This window comes from Carica papaya, chromosome 2, assembly GCF_054855325.1.
Source record: "Carica papaya isolate Zhongbai chromosome 2, ASM5485532v1, whole genome shotgun sequence".
Lineage (NCBI taxonomy): Eukaryota > Viridiplantae > Streptophyta > Magnoliopsida > Brassicales > Caricaceae > Carica > Carica papaya.
In genome coordinates this window covers 19,014,941-19,036,017 of record NC_142310.1, presented here as the reverse complement: position 1 = coordinate 19,036,017, position 21,077 = coordinate 19,014,941, and the positions used below count along the sequence as shown (strand labels likewise).

Sequence of the window (21,077 nt, the reverse complement as noted above, 5' to 3'; positions counted from 1 at the left end):
CTCCAATCTTCTTAACCAACACCACTAATTATTTGTGGCACCATATAGTTATGGGCTCATTCTCGTAATAACACTAAGACAAGACTTAAGCCCAAAATGAGTTATACTTAACTATATGGGCTTAATTAACTCAATCTAAAATACTTAAAACAACTCAACTAATCCAGCCCATACACAAGGCTTATTCATCTATTACTAATAAGACTCAAACAAGCCCAAATTATCCCAAATTACTTAAATCCAATTAAAGTTACGAATTTGGGCTGTTCAAAAAGCTCATATTTGAACTTTCCACAATTGGCTAGCCCATCATCCACACGTTTTTGAGTAAAAACTTGGAGCAAATCTTTAAGCTTCTTTGCATTTGATCTTATTACTGGTCTGCTGAAGCTTTTCAGGTTTGGAACTGTATTTGTATTTACATCATTTGAAATTTGCTATAAGTCACCTTCTGATGCTCTTTGAGTATCTTGAGTGTTTTTAGCCTTGTTTACATCAAAAGTTCCTGAAAGGAGGATAAAGATGTGTGTGGCATTTGGATGAGGATGTAATACTCTAAATTTACTTAAGGGTGAAGGAAGAGGGAAAAGAGAGAAAAATGGATAAGCTTGAGGGATTGAGGTGGCAACCTCACCATTTGCCACCTAAACCCCTCTTGGCCGACCTTTTGGGCTTCCCTCCCCTATAAATAGGGGTTGGGAGATGGAAAATGCATTCTACAGTGAAGGAGAGCAAAGTTAAAGAGAGAGAAGAGAGAAAGAATAGAAGTAAAAGAGAGAAAAATGGTGCCTACCCAAGAAAAGTGAGGGAATTTAGGAGTTTTTCCTTGAGGAAATCCACCCAAATTTGTGAGAAGAAGGGAGAGGAAGAAAGAAAGAAGGAAGAAACAAAAAAAAAAGAGATTAAAAGAGGGAGAGCACTCATAACAAGCAAAAGGGAACCCGCGAGCTTAAGGTAAGTTTACTCCATCAATGGTATTATGTTTCTCTTGAATTTTGAGGTTAGTTTCTAAATGTTGTGAGGGATATTTTTGAGGTTAAAAACATCCTGAAACTTTACTGAATTCTTGGGAGAAACAGGCTCAAAATTAAGCTGAAACTCTGTCAGAGTTAAGATTGTGAGTGATACAAGGTAAGTTCATTTAAACCTCTTTTTCTTATTGATGCAAACAAGGCTAAAAACACTCAAGATACTCAAAGAGCATCAGAAAGGGACTTGTAGCAAATTTCAAATGATGTAAACACAAATACAGTTCCAAACCTGAAAAGTTTCAGCGGACCAGTCACAAGATTAAAGGCAAAGAAGCTTAAAGAGTTGCTCCAAGTTTTTACTCAAAAACATGTGGATGATGGACTGGCCAATTGTGGAAAGTTCAAATATGAGCTTTTTGAACAGTCCAAATTCGTAACTTTAATTGGATTTAAGTGATTTGGGATAATTTGGGCATGTTTGAGTCTTACTGGTAATGGATGAATAAGCCTTGTATATGGGCTCGATTAGTTGAGTTATTTTAAGTATTTTAGATTGAGTTAATTAAGCCCATATAGTTAAGTATAACTCATTTTGGGCTTAAGTCTTGTCTTAGTGTTATTACGAGAATGAGCCCATAACTATATGGTGCCACAAACAATTAGTGGTGTTGGTTAAGAAGATTAGAATTACAAGGATTTATATAATAATTACATGCCTATAATTAGCCTAGTTATTGTTAGAGTTACAATTGTAATTACCACATAATTAACCTAGTTATTGTGGGAGTTACAATTGTAGTTATTGTATTGTAACTTATCATTGATTTCTTTGGTTATAAATACCAAAGGAACTCTTCTTTGTGGACATCAAGAGTTGTAATCAAACATTTCAGAATTGAGTTGAGAGTGTTTTGCCTTTCTTTTCACTTTATGCACAAGGTGTTGATTTGGAATACAATTGTTATCACTTGTGTTTCAATTTTGATTTCCTATTTCAATTGTTCTTAGTGCTTGTTTGGATTGGATTCAAGGGATATCATTTATTTTTCTTGGGTTCTCTTTAACTTCTACCATTTGGGTGATTGAACAAATTTGATTCATTTTTTACTTGTGATCTAAATTCCGTTCTAAACCGATTGAAGAGTTCTAAGGTTCAAGCAAGGGTCTTGGGGTTCCGCATCATTTGGTATCAGAGCATTGGTTCACCAAGTAAATTAGTCTATCCTTATTTTGTTGTCTTTATTTTCATTATTTCTTATAAAAAAAGAGAGAAATTTGCATTCAGCAAAAAAAAAAAAAAAATCAGATTAGTCTAATTTGCTTAATTGTGCAAAAAGACATTTCCACATATTCTTCCTTGTGTAATTGACACAGGTGCTGTTATTTTCATTTTATTATCTCATATAACATTCAAATACATTTAAAATTTAAAAGGGGAACTCTTTTCAAGACTGTTTGTTTGGTTGAGATTGTTTGTGTAATTTTTGGGGCTGCTTGGAAACAACTTACCTCAATTGAGTTTGTTTTCATCTAAAACTGTTTGTTTCACTTAATTTGAGTATTTTGGGTGATAATTTGTGGTTCTATTAGAGAATTATTAATTTCGTGCATTAAATTTCATATTCACCATTTTTTTTTCTTGCATCCTTAATTTTCATTTAATATTTCTGCCCATTTGCTTCTTATTACATCTTGAGGTAATAATATTGATTCATTGTTGCCTAATTAACATAAAAATCATCATACACTTATTTCTATATAAAGTGTGCGCTCTTCGTTGTTAGATTGTTCTAGTTTGCTTTTACAGTTGAATTCGTTTATCTTGTTTCTTTAGGAATTCTTTGTTATCTCTAATTAAAATTGAGTACATAGTGATAATTAATTGTTATTTGAATTGGCCATTTTGTATAAAGTTATAAAAGATTGCTTGAGTATTAAAAAGCAAGAGATGTGAGCTCAAAAAAGGGTAAAAGCCAAAATTGAGTGAAACACGAGTGCCCATACTATGAGAGGAAACACGTGAGGGAGTGATTTGTGAGGTTGCAATTTATTTTGTTTGTCATTAAAATTTCAGATTTGAAGATGGAGCCACAAGGGAGTGAAAGAACATCAAAAGATCAAGAATTCATCCTCAAAGCAATGTAACAACAATTTGAGAGGATTCAACTAGCTATTGGCAACATGAATGAGAAACTAGAGAAACAACAACGTGAGTTAAATTCCATGAGAGGGGAAGCTTCCCAAACCAATCCAGGGGCAAGAAGACTTCCAACACCACCTTTTGATGAGGAACTGGAGGAAGAATTTGATGACCAAGCTTCTTTGGTCAATGAAGGTCGAAATTATGGTAGGGGTCGAAACGATCTTGATAAAAACACAAGGAGCATCAAAATGAAAATCCCATCGTTTCTAGCCAAGAATGATCCGAATGCTTATCTTGAATGGGAGTGCAAGGTGGAGCTTATTTTTGAGTGCCACAATTATTCGGAGGAGAAAAAGATAAGGCTTGCGGTGTTGGAGTTTGGAGAGTATGCCATTGTGTGGTGGGATCAACTCATCACAAGTAAAAGGAGAAATGGAGAGAGATCTATTTCCACTTGGGCCGAAATGAAGGCTATCATGAGAAGGCGCTTTGTTCCTACTCACTACTATAGGAACTTACATAAAAAATTACAAGGTCTTATACAAGGGAACAAGAGTGTAGAAGACTACTACAAAGAGATGGAGATAGCCATGATAAGGGCTAATATTGAAGAGGATAGGGAAGCTACTATGGCAAGGTTCTTAAATGGCCTTAACAAAGACATAGCCAACATTGTAGAGCTTCAACATTATGTGGAGATTGATGATATGGTGCACATGACTATAAAGATTGAAAGACAATTAGAGAGAAAGGGGAACAGAAGGCAAGTCAACACTTACTCGGCTCAAAATTCCAATTGGAGACCGAATTGGAGGGGAGATAACAAGGCTGTCCAATTCAAAAGAGATGACAAAACCAAGCCAAAAGATGCTAATGATAATAAAAACAAAGGTATTTCTAACTCCCAAACTCCTAGGAATAGAGATATCAAGTGTTTCAGAGGCTTAGGTTTTGGTCATATTGCATCTCAATGCCCGAATAAAAGGGTAATGGTGATGCGTGGTGATGGTGTTGAAACGGATGATGAGAATAATGTGGAGGATGAAATGCCTCCTTTGGAGGATTGTAGTGATGGGAAAACTCCTATGGAAGGTAGATTGTTGGTTTCTAGACGTGCTTTGAATATGCAAGTAGGGAATGATGATGAGGGGGTTAAGTTGTAAAGAGAGAACATTTTTCATTCTAGATGTCTAGTGAATGGAAAATTGTGCTTCAAAGGCAAGTGGAGGAGCTCTTACAAAAGGGAAACATTCGAGAAAGTTTAAGTCCATGCGCAGTGCCCGTCTTATTAGTACCCAAAAAAGTTAGTAGTTGGCGTATGTGTGTTGATTGTAGAACCCTCAATAAAATAACAGTAAAATATCGACACCCAATACCTCGACTTGATGATATGTTAGATGAGTTGCATGGTGCTTGTGTATTTTCTAAAATTGATCTTAAAAGTGGTTATCACAAAATAAGAATGAAACCAAAAGATGAATGAAAAACTGTTTTTAAAACAAAACAAGGGTTATATGAGTGATTGGTTATGCCATTTGGCTTAACTAATGCGCCAAGTACTTTCATGCGTTTAATGAACCATGTTTTACGTGAATTTATTGGAAAGTTTGTGGTTGTCTACTTCGATGATATTCTTGTGTATAGCAAATCTATTGATGAGCATGTCGTGCATTTGAGGCAAGTGTTTGACACATTACGCAAATTTCAACTATATGCTAACATGAAGAAATGTACATTTTGCATTGATTGCATCATTTTCTTAGGATAAGTCGTGAGTGGAAAAGGAATTGAGGTAGATAGTGAAAAGGTAAAGACTATTCAAGAGTTGCTGACATCTAAAAGTGTAAGTGAGGTGCGTAGTTTTCATGGTTTGATAAGTTTTTATTGGAGATTTGTAAAAGATTTTAGTGTTGTTGCTGCCCCTTTAACTGAAATCATGAAAAAAGATAAGGGGTTTGTTTGGGAAAAAGAATAAGAACATGCGTTTTTCTTATTGAAAGAAAAGTTATGTAATGCGCCTTTATTAAGATTGTTTAATTTTGATTCAACTTTTGAAATTGAATGTGATGCCTCTGGGCTTGGGATAGGTGCTGTTCTTATGCAGGATAAAAGACTCATTGCTTACTTCAGTGAGAAGCTCAATGGTACACAATTAAATTATTCCACCTATGACAAAGAGTTTTATGCTTTGGTAAGAGCATTAGAGACATGGCAATATTATTTGTTACCAAAAGAATTTGTGATTCACACCGATCATGAATCTTTGAGGCATTTGAAAAGGCAAGGCAAGCTTAATAAATAACATGCAAAATGGGTAGAATTCATATAGTCATTCCCATATGTGATACAATATAAGCAAGGAAAAGAAAATGTGGTAGCTGATGTGCTTTCAAGAATGTACAGTCTTATCTCTACTCTTTCTACAAAATTGTTGGGATTTGAGCATTTCAAAGAATTGTATGTGCATGATAGTAATTTTTCAAATGTTTATGTGGCTTGTGAACATGCGGTATTTCAAGACTTTTATAGGCATGATGGTTTTCTATTTAAAAAGAGAAAATTATGTGTGCCTAATAGTTCTATTAGGGAGTTGCTTGTTCGTAAAACACATAGTGGTGGTTTAATGGGACAAAACTTTGAGTATTTTAGATGAACATTTCTTTTAGCCTAATATGCGCAAACATGTTGAGAAAATTTGTGCCCAGTTCATCTCATGTAAGCAAGCTAAGTCTAGAGTTCAACCACATGGATTATATATGCCATTACCCAATCCTACACATCCTTGGGTTGTGGACCCTAACACTGTTTTATTAATTGATTTATCTTCCATTTAATCTGGTTATTCAATTCTTTACAATTTTAGTTAGTTTTATATTTTACTTTAATTTACTTTCATTTGATAAATATCTCTCAAATAATTATTTTCAGTATAATAATTGCTTCATAAAATTTGATCTTCATGGGACGATACTCAGATTTTCATATCTATATTACTGAGACGACTAATGAACTTGCTAGTGTTGTTTAGGACGCATCAAGTTTTTGGCGCCATTGCCGGGGACTAAAATTTATTTAGAAATTATTATATTGTTATTAGCTATTAATTTGATATTTTAATTTTTTTAATTTATTTCTCTTATGTTTCAAGTTTTGTTAGTGTATGACCAGAAGTTATGAGGAGCCATTAGTAGAATCTAATCCGGAACCTAAATGAACTTTTCCTTAAAGAAAAAGAGCAAATCGTAAATTCAACATGATAGAAAATCAAAACAATCTTCTTGAAGGAGGTGATAACAATAATGGTGCTTGAGCTACTCAACTTATTCGCATCATGAGAGACTATGCCGTGCCATCATTGGAAGGAACAAGTGCAGGCATTTTGAGGCCTACTGTTCAAGCTAACAACTTTGAGATAAAGCCAGTAGTACTAAAGTTGATCCAACATACTTGTTAATTTGGAGGATTGCCTAATGAAGATCCACACCAACACATAGCTAGTTTCCTCCAAATTGTTGATACTTTCAAGTATAATTGAGTTTCTAAAGATGTAAAGAGGATGAGGTTTTTTCCTTTCTCTTTAAGGGATAAAGCACAACATTAGTTGCAATCACTACCACGAAACTCCATAACTATTTGGATGCATTGGCACAAAAATTCCTTAGTAGATATTTTCCTCTGTTTAAAATTGCACAATTAATTAATGAGGTTGTTAAATTTTCACAGGGAGATTTAGAGACCCTATGTGAGGCATGGGAGAGATACAAGGATATGCTAAGGAAATGCCTTCAAGAGGAATTCTCTATTTGGGAAAAAGTATAAACCTTCTACAATGGAATTAATAGCTAAGTCAGAAGCATCATAGATGCTTCACGTAGAGGTTCAATATACATGAAGTCACTTGAAGAAGCTTATGAATTGATAGAAGAGATGGCTGCTAACTCAAGTGAATGGCCCACTGAAAGATAATTTGCAAAGAAGGCAGCTAAAATTTATAATATAGATGTTTTTATAGCATTAGCAGCTCAAATGGAAGCATTGAATAAGAATTTATGTGACATCCTAAATATAAAACAAAGCATAAGGGTGTCAGATACAAAAACATATTACGAGTGCATATAAGATAAATTTATGCAGTGGAATAAATAATTACAATCCCTTATAAAATAATAATAGAGTTTCATACAATACTGAGGTAGAAACAAAATTAATTACAATCCTCTATAAAAGATGAACTCATCAGAGTGCAGGACTACTATGCACTCATAACCGTTCACAGACCCACAAGACCCTCAAAGGCAATTGGTTCCTCACTATTTTTCTCATTTAGAGAGGGGCATGGAAATAGGTGAGTTTCATATACTCAGTAAGAAAAATAATATTTAATTTACATCACTAAGATTTCAAAAGTAATTAAAACTAAAATAAAGTACCATTATTTACTTACGATCAGGAGTTTTGTCAGGGGTTCTTTAATAATCACGAAAATAATTTATTTTATTTAAAAAATATGAATTTCATTATGTTATAGTCATATAATGTCAATCAAATCATTCATGCTATTTATTTCATTTTATTCTTCGTGTGGAGTCATTTTGACTTCCATCTATTGAGAACAATACAGATTTTCGACTACTCATGTGGAATGACCAATTCAATTCATGTTATATCAACAATTTGCGACTTGCCAAATCAACAACACATTTACGGCTTGCCAATCTATGACATGATATATGATCACGGCCTTGCCAACCATAGTGGTCCTACATGTAATCTATGGCCATGACTGTACTTAGCCAAAGGTGACATCTACAATCATATCGCATCACTACTCTCATCAGAGGGTACTTCGTCATCCACAGAGAATGATCATCTTACATCTTTTCAGATTAGATGGGGGGAGAAACAGAAAGCCCTCATAGATAAAAAGTCTAATGAAATATTTTATAAATCATGCATGCTGATACTGATACATATTTCTCATGCTTAAATATCACTTCATGCTTTATCACTTCACAATCGTACAATGTATCATGCATCAACATTTATCACAAACATTTAATTATTTTAGTTAAACATGCGAGTAATGAATTCATATACTTTCATATAAACACATAATAATTTTATTTAAGCATATAAGATTAAGCATGCAACCATTTAATTGAAAATTTCATTAATTCATATACGTGCACAAGGCGTGTGGAACCACGCAGGTAAACTGTGTGCCTCGCGCCCCATACAGATGGGATGTGTGCCTGTGTTGGCCGCGAGCGCGCATGCGCGAGTGGCATGTGGAGCTCGTGTAGGCAAGGTATTTCTCACGGGATTTTGTTGTCTTTTCTCCTCCGCTTTTCCTTAAATCTTTTTGATAAAATTTAAAATAAATTATCAACAAATAAATAATAAAATAATTTTAATAATTATTTAAACTAATTAAATATTAAACTAAAATATGAAATTCATTCAGGAATTTAAAATACAAAATTTAAAGAGTTTAAACAGTCTTAAACCCCTAATAAATAGGGGTTCACATTATAAATTAAGCAGGAAGGTTTTCATGGTGTTACAATCTATAAGGGCTGCAATTGGAAAATCAGCTGTAGTGGCAGCTATTTATGATTCTTGTGGAGGAGGGCACTCGAATCAAGAGTGCCAGGCAGTTAATACATTTACTGCTAATAATATGCCTAGACAAGTTAGCTTTGTTAATTTTCACAGGTAAAATGATCCCTTTAGCAATACTTACAATCTTGGTTAGAGAAATCACCCAAATTTATCATGGAATAATAATAATAATCAAGGGAGATAATCACCACTAGGATTCCAACCTCAATAGTATTATCCACTGCAAGAAAAGAAATCTAACTTAGAAGAGCTAATGACAAGGTTCATTAACTCTACCGAAACAAGGTTGCAAAATCATGAGGCTTCCATGAAGAATCTAGAGACACAAATTAGACAGCTTGCCAATGTTATTACGAGTCAAACTCAAGGTTCATTACCATGTAACTCAAAGAGCATGTCAAGGCCATTACACTCAGAGATGGGAAGGTGTTGGAGGAGCCAAAGCAAAAGGTAAAAATTGATAAGGTAATTCAATCAAACCCAGTTGAGGTAAGTGTGGAAAAGCAAGGTAAAAAAAATACTAAATTTACAATTTTTAATTCAAGCTCTAGTGTAGATGTTAATAAGTTTCCTTACCCAGATAGAATTAAAAAGGAAAAGAAAGATGCTAAGTTTGCTAGATTTTTAGAGATCTTTAAGACATTATAGATTAACATTCCATTAGTTGAGGCTTTGATGCAGATGCCATAATATGCAAAATTTCTTAAAGATATCCTTTCTAATAAGAGAAAGATTGAGGAATATGGCATGGTAATGCTTACTGAAGAGTGTAGTACCATTATACAAAATAAGTTGCTATAAAGCTTAAGGATCTAAGAAATTTTTCTATACCTTGTGAACTAGACAAATTTAAATTTAAAGATGCACTATGTGATTTGGGTTCTAATATTAACCTAATGCCATTATATGTTTGTAGGAGACTTAACCTTGGGGAGATGAAAGAGACACATATGGTTCTGCAATTTGTAGATAAATCAACTAAAAGACCTGTGGGAATCATTGAAGATATTTTGGTAAAATAGGAGTGTTTATTTTCCCTATAGATTTTATTATACTTGATATGGATGTTGAGCCTGAATTATCATTGATTTTAGATAGACCATTCTTAGCCACAGCTGGAGCATTAATAGATATAAAGAATGGTAAAGTAACCCTTAGGTTCAATGAGGAGGAGATAGCCTTTGACATCAAGAAGGCGATGAAAAATCTTTCTATTAGTTTGGATGATATGTGTTGTGCAATTTATATTATTGATGAGTGTGTAGATGAATAAAAATAAGCCATTCTAATGGAGGATAATTTAGAGAGATGTCTTGTGCTATCAAACACAATTGAAGAGGAGGATCCTCACTTGAAAAAGGAAGTGATAGAGTTGGAAGGTGAATCTCTATCATACATTGTGCTATAAATAAAGGAGGAGCCACATGTGGAGACAACAAAAATGGAGCTTAAGCCATATTTTGTAGGACGGTTAAATCTTGTAACTGAAGCCTTCAAATTGAGAGATTGAGCTCCAAAAGAAAGTCAAACTAACAACTATAACTTAGAACTACTTCTCTACCCTTATATTTAATTATGTTTTTTTTAGTTTTTAATTTTTTTAGGATTAATTATTCATCGTTTTCAATGTATTTAGTCAATTCTAAGTGGTATGTTATGGTTTAAGCATGAGTTTGATTCTTCAATGTGTCTCATGGTATAATCTAAATAACTTTTCATCATTTGGCAAGGTTTTAGAGGTGTTACACATGACAAACAACAGAGGGCAGCAAGCTGCATGAGCATCAGCATGGTGATGCAGTCACTCAGGCACATTCAGACTTAACTAGGAAAGGAGGACAACAAGGTGCATGACCATCTCCATGGTCATACACATGGTAAAAAAAGATTTTTGGGGCAAAAAATGGCATGGGCAGCTGCATGCTCATGCTGTTGAGAAAAAAATTTAAAAAAAACAAAAAAATAAAAAATAAAAAATAAAAAAAATTAAATGAAAACCTAGCTGACTCCTTTTCATCTATTTCTCTTGAACAGATCTTGCCTTCAATTGTAATGTTAACTATTAATGTAAATGCCAAGTTTGAAGAGCTTTCAGGTATCATCCATAGCCATAGTGTTCGCCCAAATTGAATCGAGCGACAATTAGATAATTCCATGGAAGAAGACAACCAAGAACATTTTTCCACATCACACTAAAAGAGATTTACAAGCAGTTTGTCCTCACGGAAAAAATTTCAGGGGAGTATTCTATACTTTATATTTCAATCTTTATCATCTCCTTTGAAACTTCTTCTTAGCATTGAGGAAAATGTTTATTTTAAAAATTTGGGGTCGGGTAATTGAAAATTTTATGAATCCATGCATACTTAACATTTTGCTTGTCAAGCTTGAGGTTGTTGTTGAATTGTTGAACTGATACGAGAGGGTATGGGGAGGATCGAATCAATTCCTATAACTCACTCAACATTATGCAATATCGAAACTATAACCGCCTAGATAAATCTCTCCCTCCAATTGAATCTACAATCCTAAAAAGAATGTATAAACAAAGATTATGAAAAATAAACAAGGAAAGGAAAAATGCCACGAACTTACCGATAAGTTGATTACCGCCCCTTGTCTCAACAAGACATATAAAGAATCCTGCTTCTCGAAGAACTTGAAGAAGCTAATTTTAGCAAAAATGCTAAAAGAAGAAAAGGCTAAGCTTTCAAGAATTCTCTTAAATTGATTGTAATTGGAGTTTACAACCTATGGGCAAATGCCTATTTATAGCCTTTTCCTGTCAATCTAGATGAGTACAAACTCTTAAGATAATTTAATAAAATAATTCACTAGATAAAATTCTATCTAAATCTAGGATAAATACATAATAAAATAATTATTCTATCCTAAATAAATTAATTAAATAATCCTAAGGAATAGAATTAGAATAAAATAATAATTAAAATATTTAAATATTTATCCCATGTGAATTCCATGTAAAACACGTGGAAATTAGTTTAGGCATGTGGGATTTTAATTTAAAACATAAATAATTTTAAAAGTGGATCCCAAAAGCCTTTTAAAATTTTAAAATAATAAAACAATAAAATATATTAAATAGTTAAAAGCGAAAGAGCCGGGTGGGTTTGGGTCACCCGAATGGGCCGGGTCGGCTAATCCACGCGGGCTACGTGGGAAAAGGCCTATGAGAGTTGCAAGCTGGTGGGCTTGTGTTGGTTGAGTTGTCCACAGGCTCGTCTGCATGAGTTTTATCCCTTCCAACTCTACGGGGCCAGTGCGAACTCACGAACACGAACATATTTTGGTCGAGCAACACTTCCCAGCAAATTGCACCATCTATAAACCATGACATCCCCCATAGCTCCTCTCTACCACGTGGAGCACCACAGTCATGTCAAACCTATTTTGGTCGGCCACAAAGTAAAACAATTATCATTTTTCTTTACATGTGATCCAATAGATCACATTAATCCAATCTCGTCTATTTGAAGCTTCTTCCCTTTTTCTATTCTCTTATGTTCTTCAAAAGGGAAAACTCAAGAGAGTTCAGAGAAGTTCAATGAAGAAATTGAGTGAATTTCTAGGAAGAAGGGCTGTATGTTGCTACTACTACAACCTCTACCACTTGTTGCTGCTTCGCCTGCCTTTTTCCTCCTAAAGGTAAGGCCATTTCTTTACTCCTTTACTTTCTCTTTTCCAGTTTTTTTTATCAAACATCACCTCATTAATAGTAGCTCTTCTCTCACAAACTAAACAAGAATAGCTTCTGACCTTTGGAAGATAATTTTTTCCTCTACAACAGCTTCCTCCTCTGCCTAAAGGAGCCTTTTTACTTCTATTTAAAAATAACAGACATCACTTATGATTTAAGGAATGGAGTATTTCTTTGATACTTTTCATGGAATTTTTAGAAAAGTCTTGGAAAGTTTAAGACGCTTAATATTGCATGCCAGATTGCTTTTACTTCGGTGATGCGTGCCTACATTCAAGATGATTTGAATTATTTGTTTTATTTCGAATGTTTAAAATTATATGCATGTTAACGGTAAAATTTTTAGGAATTAAATGGAATGGATCTCAGGATGAAAGGGTATTGAAGTGAAAGAAAAGAAGTGTGACAAAAAGACTGCCACACATGGTTGTGCCATACAAGTAGCATGCGCGAGATACTGCTTAAGCACGCCCAAGTGTCGGGGTAGAGCCCCCTTGCTTGCTATGTGCACACATTGAGCTTTGCATGAATAAACAAACTCTACCAATTATACATGTGCGCTGAGAGAGTTGCGACTGACATACGCATGCATGTGCAGTGTTAATTTTAGATGCCTAAAGTGGCGAGACTACCCCCCTAACACAGAAGGTGCGCGCATAAGCATGTCACATTGGCAGGCACCGCACGTCGAGGGAGTGCATGCAATGGCACCTTGTGTCCCGTGAGGGGGAGCCTATGAGTTGGCATGTTGTGCTACACGAGCGCTTGTGGACATGTTGCACCACGTGAAGAAAAATGTTCATTTCCACATAGGGGCTTGTCCTGAACACCTAAGTGTCTAGACAGCCTGCACTAGGTGCACTGCAATGTGCTGACTACTTATGCTATGCAGCTTTGCCAAGTATACCCTGTGCCTAGAGGGCTATATAACTAGCCTTTGTCTCGCCTAATTGGTGAATGCAGAGAGGGTCTTCCCTCGTGGCCCTTGGATTGGACATGGGTCCTAGTGGGCTAGGTTTCTTGATGGGCTTAAAGGAGACCAAAAGAAAGTTAATGGGCTTTATAGAGCGTTGAATTTAACAATAAACCCTCGATATGGTCCCGGTTGTGTTTTATGGGCCCTAATGGGTCGAGGGCTAGTGTAATGGACCCTGTTTGGTCTAGTTTTGTATACGTAAGACTAATGGGCCAAGAGGAAATTGAGAAATGTTTGGTGGGTCCAATGGACCGTACAATAAGACTTATATGATAAATTGTGAGCGAATTTAGGAATAGCCTTAGGAATTGACTCTTGTGTGAATGAAAACTTAAATCAACACAAAAATTCCTAAATTCATTTAACCATTATCATAGAGGGGTTACCGTTAATTTTCTCCTCATTGATTCTAGCGAAACCACTCCCTACGAATGAGTATCGTATTGGCCTTCCTTCTGATGAGAATGGATTGTGATTGATTGTAGGGGTCATAATGGCAAGTAATACCGTGATGATAGAATCTTACTGAATTACCATATCGTGAACCTAATTTTTTTCCATTCATAGTGGTAGTCGCGAATCCCTCTTTCCCTTTATTGACATAGGTTTAGATAGCTTCGCATGAAGTCTCTAAATAAAGGAAACCTAATTGAGTCAAAATAATTGGGTTGGTCAAAATTGTCTAGCTATAAGGTTACTGATTGAATTATGATTTGCCCTAGAATAACTTCGTTTTCTTTGTGTCTGATTATACTATTACGGATAGACTAGAGTTGCTATTTAAATAAAACTAAAATTGACTATTACTATGATATTTTTAACAATTTTTTAAAATAAACTGAAATTGTGTTATGAAATTTTCAATAATCTCTATTATGTAAACAAATGTTTGAAATGATAAATTGTATTTCACCGGTTGCACTAATCAACTTTAAAACATTAATGCTATGGATTTAATACTATTTTACCTACTGAGTTTCATGTAACTCACCCCAATCCATCTCCCCCAAATGATGTAGAGGAAGAAGATCTACCTGTCGATATGCCCCATGATGCTACTTGGATACTTTTGTTGATCCTTAGATGATGAATGCAATGAGAGGATTGTACTCTAAGAAGCAATTATTGGTGGCCTATAATGAACAAGGACATTTTAAACTATGTCTCCCGATGCCTTACTTGCCAACGAGTTAAAGCAGAACACCAGAGACCCAGTAGTTTGTTGTAAGGGCTCCTTATTCTGAAATGGAAGTTGAAGTATGTAACAATGGACTTTGTCATCGAACTGCCTAGGACCTGTTCTAATCGTAATGTCCTACGGGTCATTGCTGACAGGTTGACCAAGACCACTCACTTCTTACCCATCAAAAGTTTTTGACTCTACGGCATCCCCGCATCCATTGTGTCCGACCGAGATCCTCGATTCACCTCCCTTGTTTGGGACAATTTCTAAAAAGCACTTGTATCTAGATTGTACTTTAGCACTACTTATCATTCCCAGACTGATTGTCAGCTTGAATACATTATTTAGACGATGGAAGACATATTGCACGCTTGCATCCTCGACTTTGGCAATAATTGGTATGAATATCTTCCCCTTTGTGAACTTTCTTATAATAACTGTTGTCATTCCAGCATCGGTATGGCTCCATATGAAGTCCTGTACGATAGGGTTGCCGTTCTCCCACTTGTTGAAATAAAGTTGGGAACCAGCATCGTTTGGGAACTGATTTCATCTAGGAGACTATCAAGAAAGTTGCTGTCATTTGAAGGAACTTAACCACTACCCAGAGTTGTCAAAAACACTATCCCCAGAGTTGTCGTTGGTGACCAAGTCTTCCTTAAGATCTTTCCTTAAAAGGAAAAAATGCAGTTCGGTAAGAATGGAAAGTTGAATCCCCATTATGTGGGATCTTTTCAGATCGTAGAATGTGTTGAACTCCTGGCGTACCTTCTTACTCTACCCCGAGAGTTTGTGGGTCTACATGATATTTTTCATGTTTCCATACTCAAAAGGTACCACCCTGACCCTTCTCACATCATTCCTCACCAAGAGATGCAGGTTTAAGCTAATATGACATACAAGGAGCTCCCCGCAAAAATCCTTGGTTGGACCAACAAGGTTCTGTGTAACAAGAGGATCCCAAGGGTGAAGGTGCAATTGCAACACCACACTCTAGAAGAGGCAATGTGGGAGTTGTAGAACGAGATGAGAGAGAAGTTGCAAGACATATCATGACAAATTTCTGAGACCAAATTTTCTAAGGTAGGGGGAATGTAACACACCGAAAATCCTTGTGCTTAATTTGTAATTTAAATTCCTATTTATTCGAGCCCTAAGGCTGCTTAAACTTCTTAATATTTTATAATTTAATTTTTCATATAAATATCTCATTTCATATTTTAAATTTCGTATTTTATTTAATTAACTACTTCTTAAAATTATTATTTTATTTTGTCATATGAAAAATTATATTACATTTTTTATTTAAAATAAATTTCATAAAAAGTGGAGAAAAGACAAGAAATCCTTTAGGAATGCCCGCAGGAAGGATCCTGTCTGCCTAAGCTCCGCTAAACGTGCATATTGTGCGCACATCCCGTCTAAATGGGCACAAGGCATGGTTTACCTGTGTCCCATCATGCCTAGACAAGCATAGTCTGTACGCGCGTCCCATCACAGACAGATAAGTGCAGTTTGCATGCGCGTCCCATCATGTGCAGATGAGTGCGGCTTCGATCGCCCTGTGCATGTGTCGTCTGCGCAGTTAACCTGCAAACAAGGGCTTGCACTTGGTAGGATAGCAGGCAGTGCCTTGCGCACTATAGGGGCCTGCACGCTTGATAAGCTAGGCCTGTGCGCACGACAGGCTGAGCTTACGCGCGACAAACTAAGTCGGCACACGCAGAAGGCTAGGCCTGCAACATGGTGCTAGCTAAGGCGGCGTGCGATTGCCTCAAGCAATGTGTACTGCGCCCTTAAACATCAGCGCTGTTGATTGGGCGGTATTCCACTATCGCTTGGGCAACATGCCACCATCGGCTTGGACAGTGTGCCACTGTCGTTTGGGTGACGTGTCATTACCAGCTTGGGCGATGTGCCACCATCATTTGGGTGATGTACTGCTGCTATTTAGATGGGTGCCTCTATTTTTTGCACCACTGTCACATTGTATCGTCCATCTGTCGATCACATCTATCAATCGTCACATCACATCTTTCCCTTTGACTTTCTGTCTACTGACCAGATTTTGCCACTTGGTCCAAATCCAATGGTCGTCATTTTCTATAAATAGAGACCCTTCCTTTACCATTTCCTCATCACTTCCATTCCATTCTTCTATCCTCCTAGAGTTTAGAGAGAGAGGGAGTGATCTAAAGAGAGAGGGAGTGGGGAAGAAGAAGAAAAGATTTAGGAAACATCAAGATTTTGGTAAAAAATTTAGTATTTACTTTTAAACATCCTAAGGAGCATTTATAGAATTAAAACTAATGAGGTTTAAATTTATGATTTGCATGGTTTAATTTTTTGCCTAAACGAAGTAATTTTACGTGATAATGCATGTTTTATGATCATATATGAACTTATTAATTTATATGTGTAATTTATATGATTTGATGCTTAAAATAAATGTTGATATGTGATTGATGGCCAAAAAATGATTAAGCATGAAATGATGCATAGACATTAGAAATATGTATTGATATTAATATGCATAATTCATAAAGAGTTTTGTTAGGCTTTTTATCTGTGAAGGGTTTCTGTTTCTCCTCCATCTGGTTTGAAAAAACATGGGAGGACTGGTCCTGTGGATGACGGCATACCCTATAACGAGAGTGGTGATGCGATATGATTGTAGGGGTCACCGTAAGTGAAGTACGATTGTGACCGTAGTTAACATATAGGACCACTGTGGTTGGCATAACCATGGTTAAAGATCATTTCATAGTTTGGCAAGCCACAAATTGTTCTTATAAATAAAATGAATTAGTCATTCCACACGGGTAGTTAGAAATCCATATTACTCTCACTAGATAGAAGTAGGAACAACTTCACGAAGAATGACACAAAAAATAATGCATATCGTGATTTGTTTGATTTTTTCTATTTTTAGCATGATATATTTGATTGATATGATATGACTATGGGTTTGATAATTTTTTTAATAAAATAAATTATTTTCATAATTTAATGAAGGACCCTAACATAACTCTTAATGATAAGTAATGATGATACTTGTAACTACCTTAAAAATATTATGATACTATTTAAATATTGTTTTCTTTACTGAGTATATAGAATTTATACCTTTCCATGTCCCCATCCAAATGAGTAGGATAGTGAGAAACAGATCGTTGACCTACCCCTTGAAGTCTTTAAGGATCTCGTAGATCTATAAACCTTTTTGAGTGCATGACTTGTCCTGCACTATGATGAGCCTTTTTACATAGTGATAGAAGTTCCCTTTTTTATATTTTGATATTTTGTATTTTGTTATTTTGTATTTTGTTGCCACTTCTGGCCTCAATTATATATGTAATTGGGAACTCATATTTTATAAGGGATTTGTAAAAATTGCTTCACTACATACATTTAACTATTATACACTTGTAATCTATTTCTGTATCTAGCACTCTTATGCCTTATTAGCATTTGAGATGTTACAAATTAAGAGTAGTATAGGAAGATAGACTTGTCGATTATATCCATAAGAATTGATTGGATCCCTACACATCAGTCTGAATTATCATTCTTTGTGATCTATGTTTCATTCTTTATGTTTATGCTTGTTCCATTATATAATTAAGCGACTAATTGTTACTAGTTACGTAACGCACAAAGGGCACGTCATTCCTTTTTCTGTGCGCTTATTCCTGAGTTTCAGTAGAAATCAGAATCCTTTAAGGTTTCTTGTTGTGTCATAAGGACTAATGTGTAGACCCAATTTAAGTGACTCCAATTTTAAATGCTCAACTCTACAGACGAAGCTACCAATTGAGAGACAGTGAGGTAAACACGAGTGAAGGTAAGAGAGAGTTTTATCTTCACTAACGTCTTCTTTGCAGGTACTTCGGTATGTTTCAGCTCGTTGATGAAACTCCCAACTAGAGCAGTAACCTTATTTTACGGAGGACCTTCAACTTGCACATCAAGGATGAGGACCATGAACAACGGGAGAATATATTCCACACCCGCTGCCCAGTCAACGGTAAGGTGTGCAGTATGATCGTCGATGGAGGAAGTTGTGCCAGCATGGCAAGCACCCTGCTCGTGGAAAGATTGGGACTAGCATGCACCGCCCATCCCAACACCTACCTGCTGTAGTGGTTGAATGAGAGCGGCAAAATAAAGGAACCCAGCAGGTCATGGTACCCTTCTCCATCGGTAAGTATAAAGATGAGGTATGTTGTGATGTTGTTCCTATGCAAGCCAACCATGTGATACTCGGCCAGCCTTGGCAATTTGATAGATGAGTCCAACACTATTGTTTGGCCAACTGCTATTTTTGGTGGAAGGCCGACCTCACTCATATCCTCACACCTTTCTCACCCCAAGAGGTGCACAAGGATCAAGTTAAGGTCAAAAGGGCCTTCGAGGAATACTTGGAGAGAGAAAGGGAGAGAAAAAGTCAGGGGTACCCAAAAAGGAGTAAACCTAGCCTAGTAAAGACTCGAGAGAAATAGAAAGGAAAGTGAGTCTTTACATGAGGGGACAATAGATGAGGCAATCAGTTTATGAGAGAAAAAGCCTCATAGTATTGTAGTATAAGGAAGTGTACCTAAATCTATCTGATCTATACCTAGCCATACCTTGAGGTATTGTTTCTGTAACACCCCGCCCATCGTTGTGCTTAAGTAATTTGGAAAACCTTATTTGTTCGGGCTTTTGACTACATTAAACTTATTTAAATTATTATGCATATTATTTATCATAATTCGTGAATCTGGTAAATTTTTAATTATTTTTCTTTTATTTAATTTTATTTAATTTAATTTTAGAAAATTTAGAGAAAATAAAAAAAATAGCAAAACAGGAAGAAATCCCACATGGAAGAAGAGCCGCTCGGCAGGATGCCGCGCACAGTAGATGCAGCACATGTGCATAACGCGCACATCCCATGTGCGCTCACGCACGCACGACATGTGCGCAAAGCGCGCACATCCCTTCCACGCGCACAGTGTGAGGACAAGTCATGCGCGAGTTTTATCGCATGCAGGCGGGCCATCCGCGCGTCACCTCGTGCGTGTACAAGCGCTATAAACTTTGCGCGCAACGTTCGCGCGACAAGCCTGTGTCAATAGGGCCTGCACACTTGGGGCGTCCGGGCAGTAGGCCTACATGCACGGCGGGAGACCTATGCGTCTGCATGCTAGCCTGCAGCACACTGCCGGGGCACTACTGGCTCGGGCACTATGCCCTCCTCCCTCATTTTTTTGTGTTGAGCATCTTTTTCTCCTCTCTCTTCACTGGGTTTTGCCACTTGGTGCGAATCCAATGGTTCTAAAATTCTATAAATAGGTATTCCCATCCTATTATTCCCCACATTCCCATTCTTCCCTTTTTCTAGACTTAGAGAGAGAGTAATCTAGTGAGAGAAGGAGGAAAAGAAAAGAGGAATAGTGAAGGAGAAAACATCAAGGTTTCAGTAAAGAATTTAGTATTTCTTTTGATGTCTTAAGGGATATTTTTAGATAAAATAAAATTATTAAACGTGATGATTGTGATTTTGACTACTTGTATGCCTTTACATTTATAGTTCAGATAATCGAATTGTTCTTGTTTTCAAGCATGCTATGTGAATTATAGACACTTGATGATTTGCATGTAATAAATATAACATGTAGTCAGTATTATTGCCTGGTAAAAATAATGAATAAAAAAAAAGAAAAGAAAAAAGTTGAATGAAGCATGAATGGTCTGAAGTATATCTATATTGATAACATATTGCATCAAGTGTCTTGTTAGGCTTTTTATCTCTGAGGGATATCTGTTCCCCTAGCCCTTTAGGGTATCTGCTTCCCCCTCCCCTATCTAATCTAGAAAGACGTAAGAGGATCGCTCCTAGTGGATGAGGGTATACCCTCTCACGAGAGTGGTAATGCAAATATCTGTTAGGGATCACATTTGGCTAAGTACTATCGTGACTGTAGATATCTGATAGGGCCACTATGGTTGGTACGACCGTGGTCGTAGATCATACCGTGTTTTGGCCAGCCAAAAATGGGCATAGCAAATTGCCATATCTGTATCTAATTTGGTCATTCCATTTGGGTAGTTAAAAATCTATATATGCCTTCAGATATGGAAGTTGTAATGACTTCGTGAAGCATGACATGAAAATATTAGCATTTCATTATTTATTTGACTTTCTCTGTTATCTACCATGATGTATGTTTGGTTGTTCATATTAATGTACTATTTTCTTAGTAAATAAATTCTTTTCATAATGTAAGATAGGTTTACGAGGTGGCTAAATGGTAAGCTTTTAAGTCAAAATAATTCACCTTTAAAACCTTATGATATTAATTTAATACTTTTATCCTTACTGAGCATATGGAACTCACTCTTTTTATGTCCCCCCCCAGATGAGGAAGAAAATGAGGAACCGCAGGCTGACCTACCTTTAGAAGTCTATCAGGATCTCG

At 36.1% G+C, this 21,077-nt stretch overlaps 1 protein-coding gene and 1 non-coding gene across 5 annotated transcripts in view; one reads left to right on the top strand and one right to left on the bottom strand.

The window, feature by feature from the left end:
* LOC148268840 (uncharacterized) overlaps positions 1 to 21,077 on the top strand; it is a 104,946-nt gene that overhangs the window by 20,733 nt on the left and 63,136 nt on the right. The window contains exon 2 of one of the 4 annotated variants that reach the window (XM_088213544.1): positions 3,046 to 9,643. The exons of the other annotated variants lie outside the window; for them this stretch is intronic. Coding sequence (XP_088069670.1) covers positions 3,153 to 4,277 — 1,125 coding nt within the window. The 5' untranslated portion in view covers positions 3,046 to 3,152 and the 3' untranslated portion in view covers positions 4,278 to 9,643. Of the gene's footprint in view, positions 1 to 3,045; positions 9,644 to 21,077 lie in introns of those variants that run through there. 4 annotated transcript variants of the gene reach the window in all.
* Positions 6,806 to 6,911, bottom strand: LOC148268842 (small nucleolar RNA R71). Its single transcript, XR_015817469.1, has one exon. It is a non-coding gene; the product is annotated as a small nucleolar RNA R71 (small nucleolar RNA).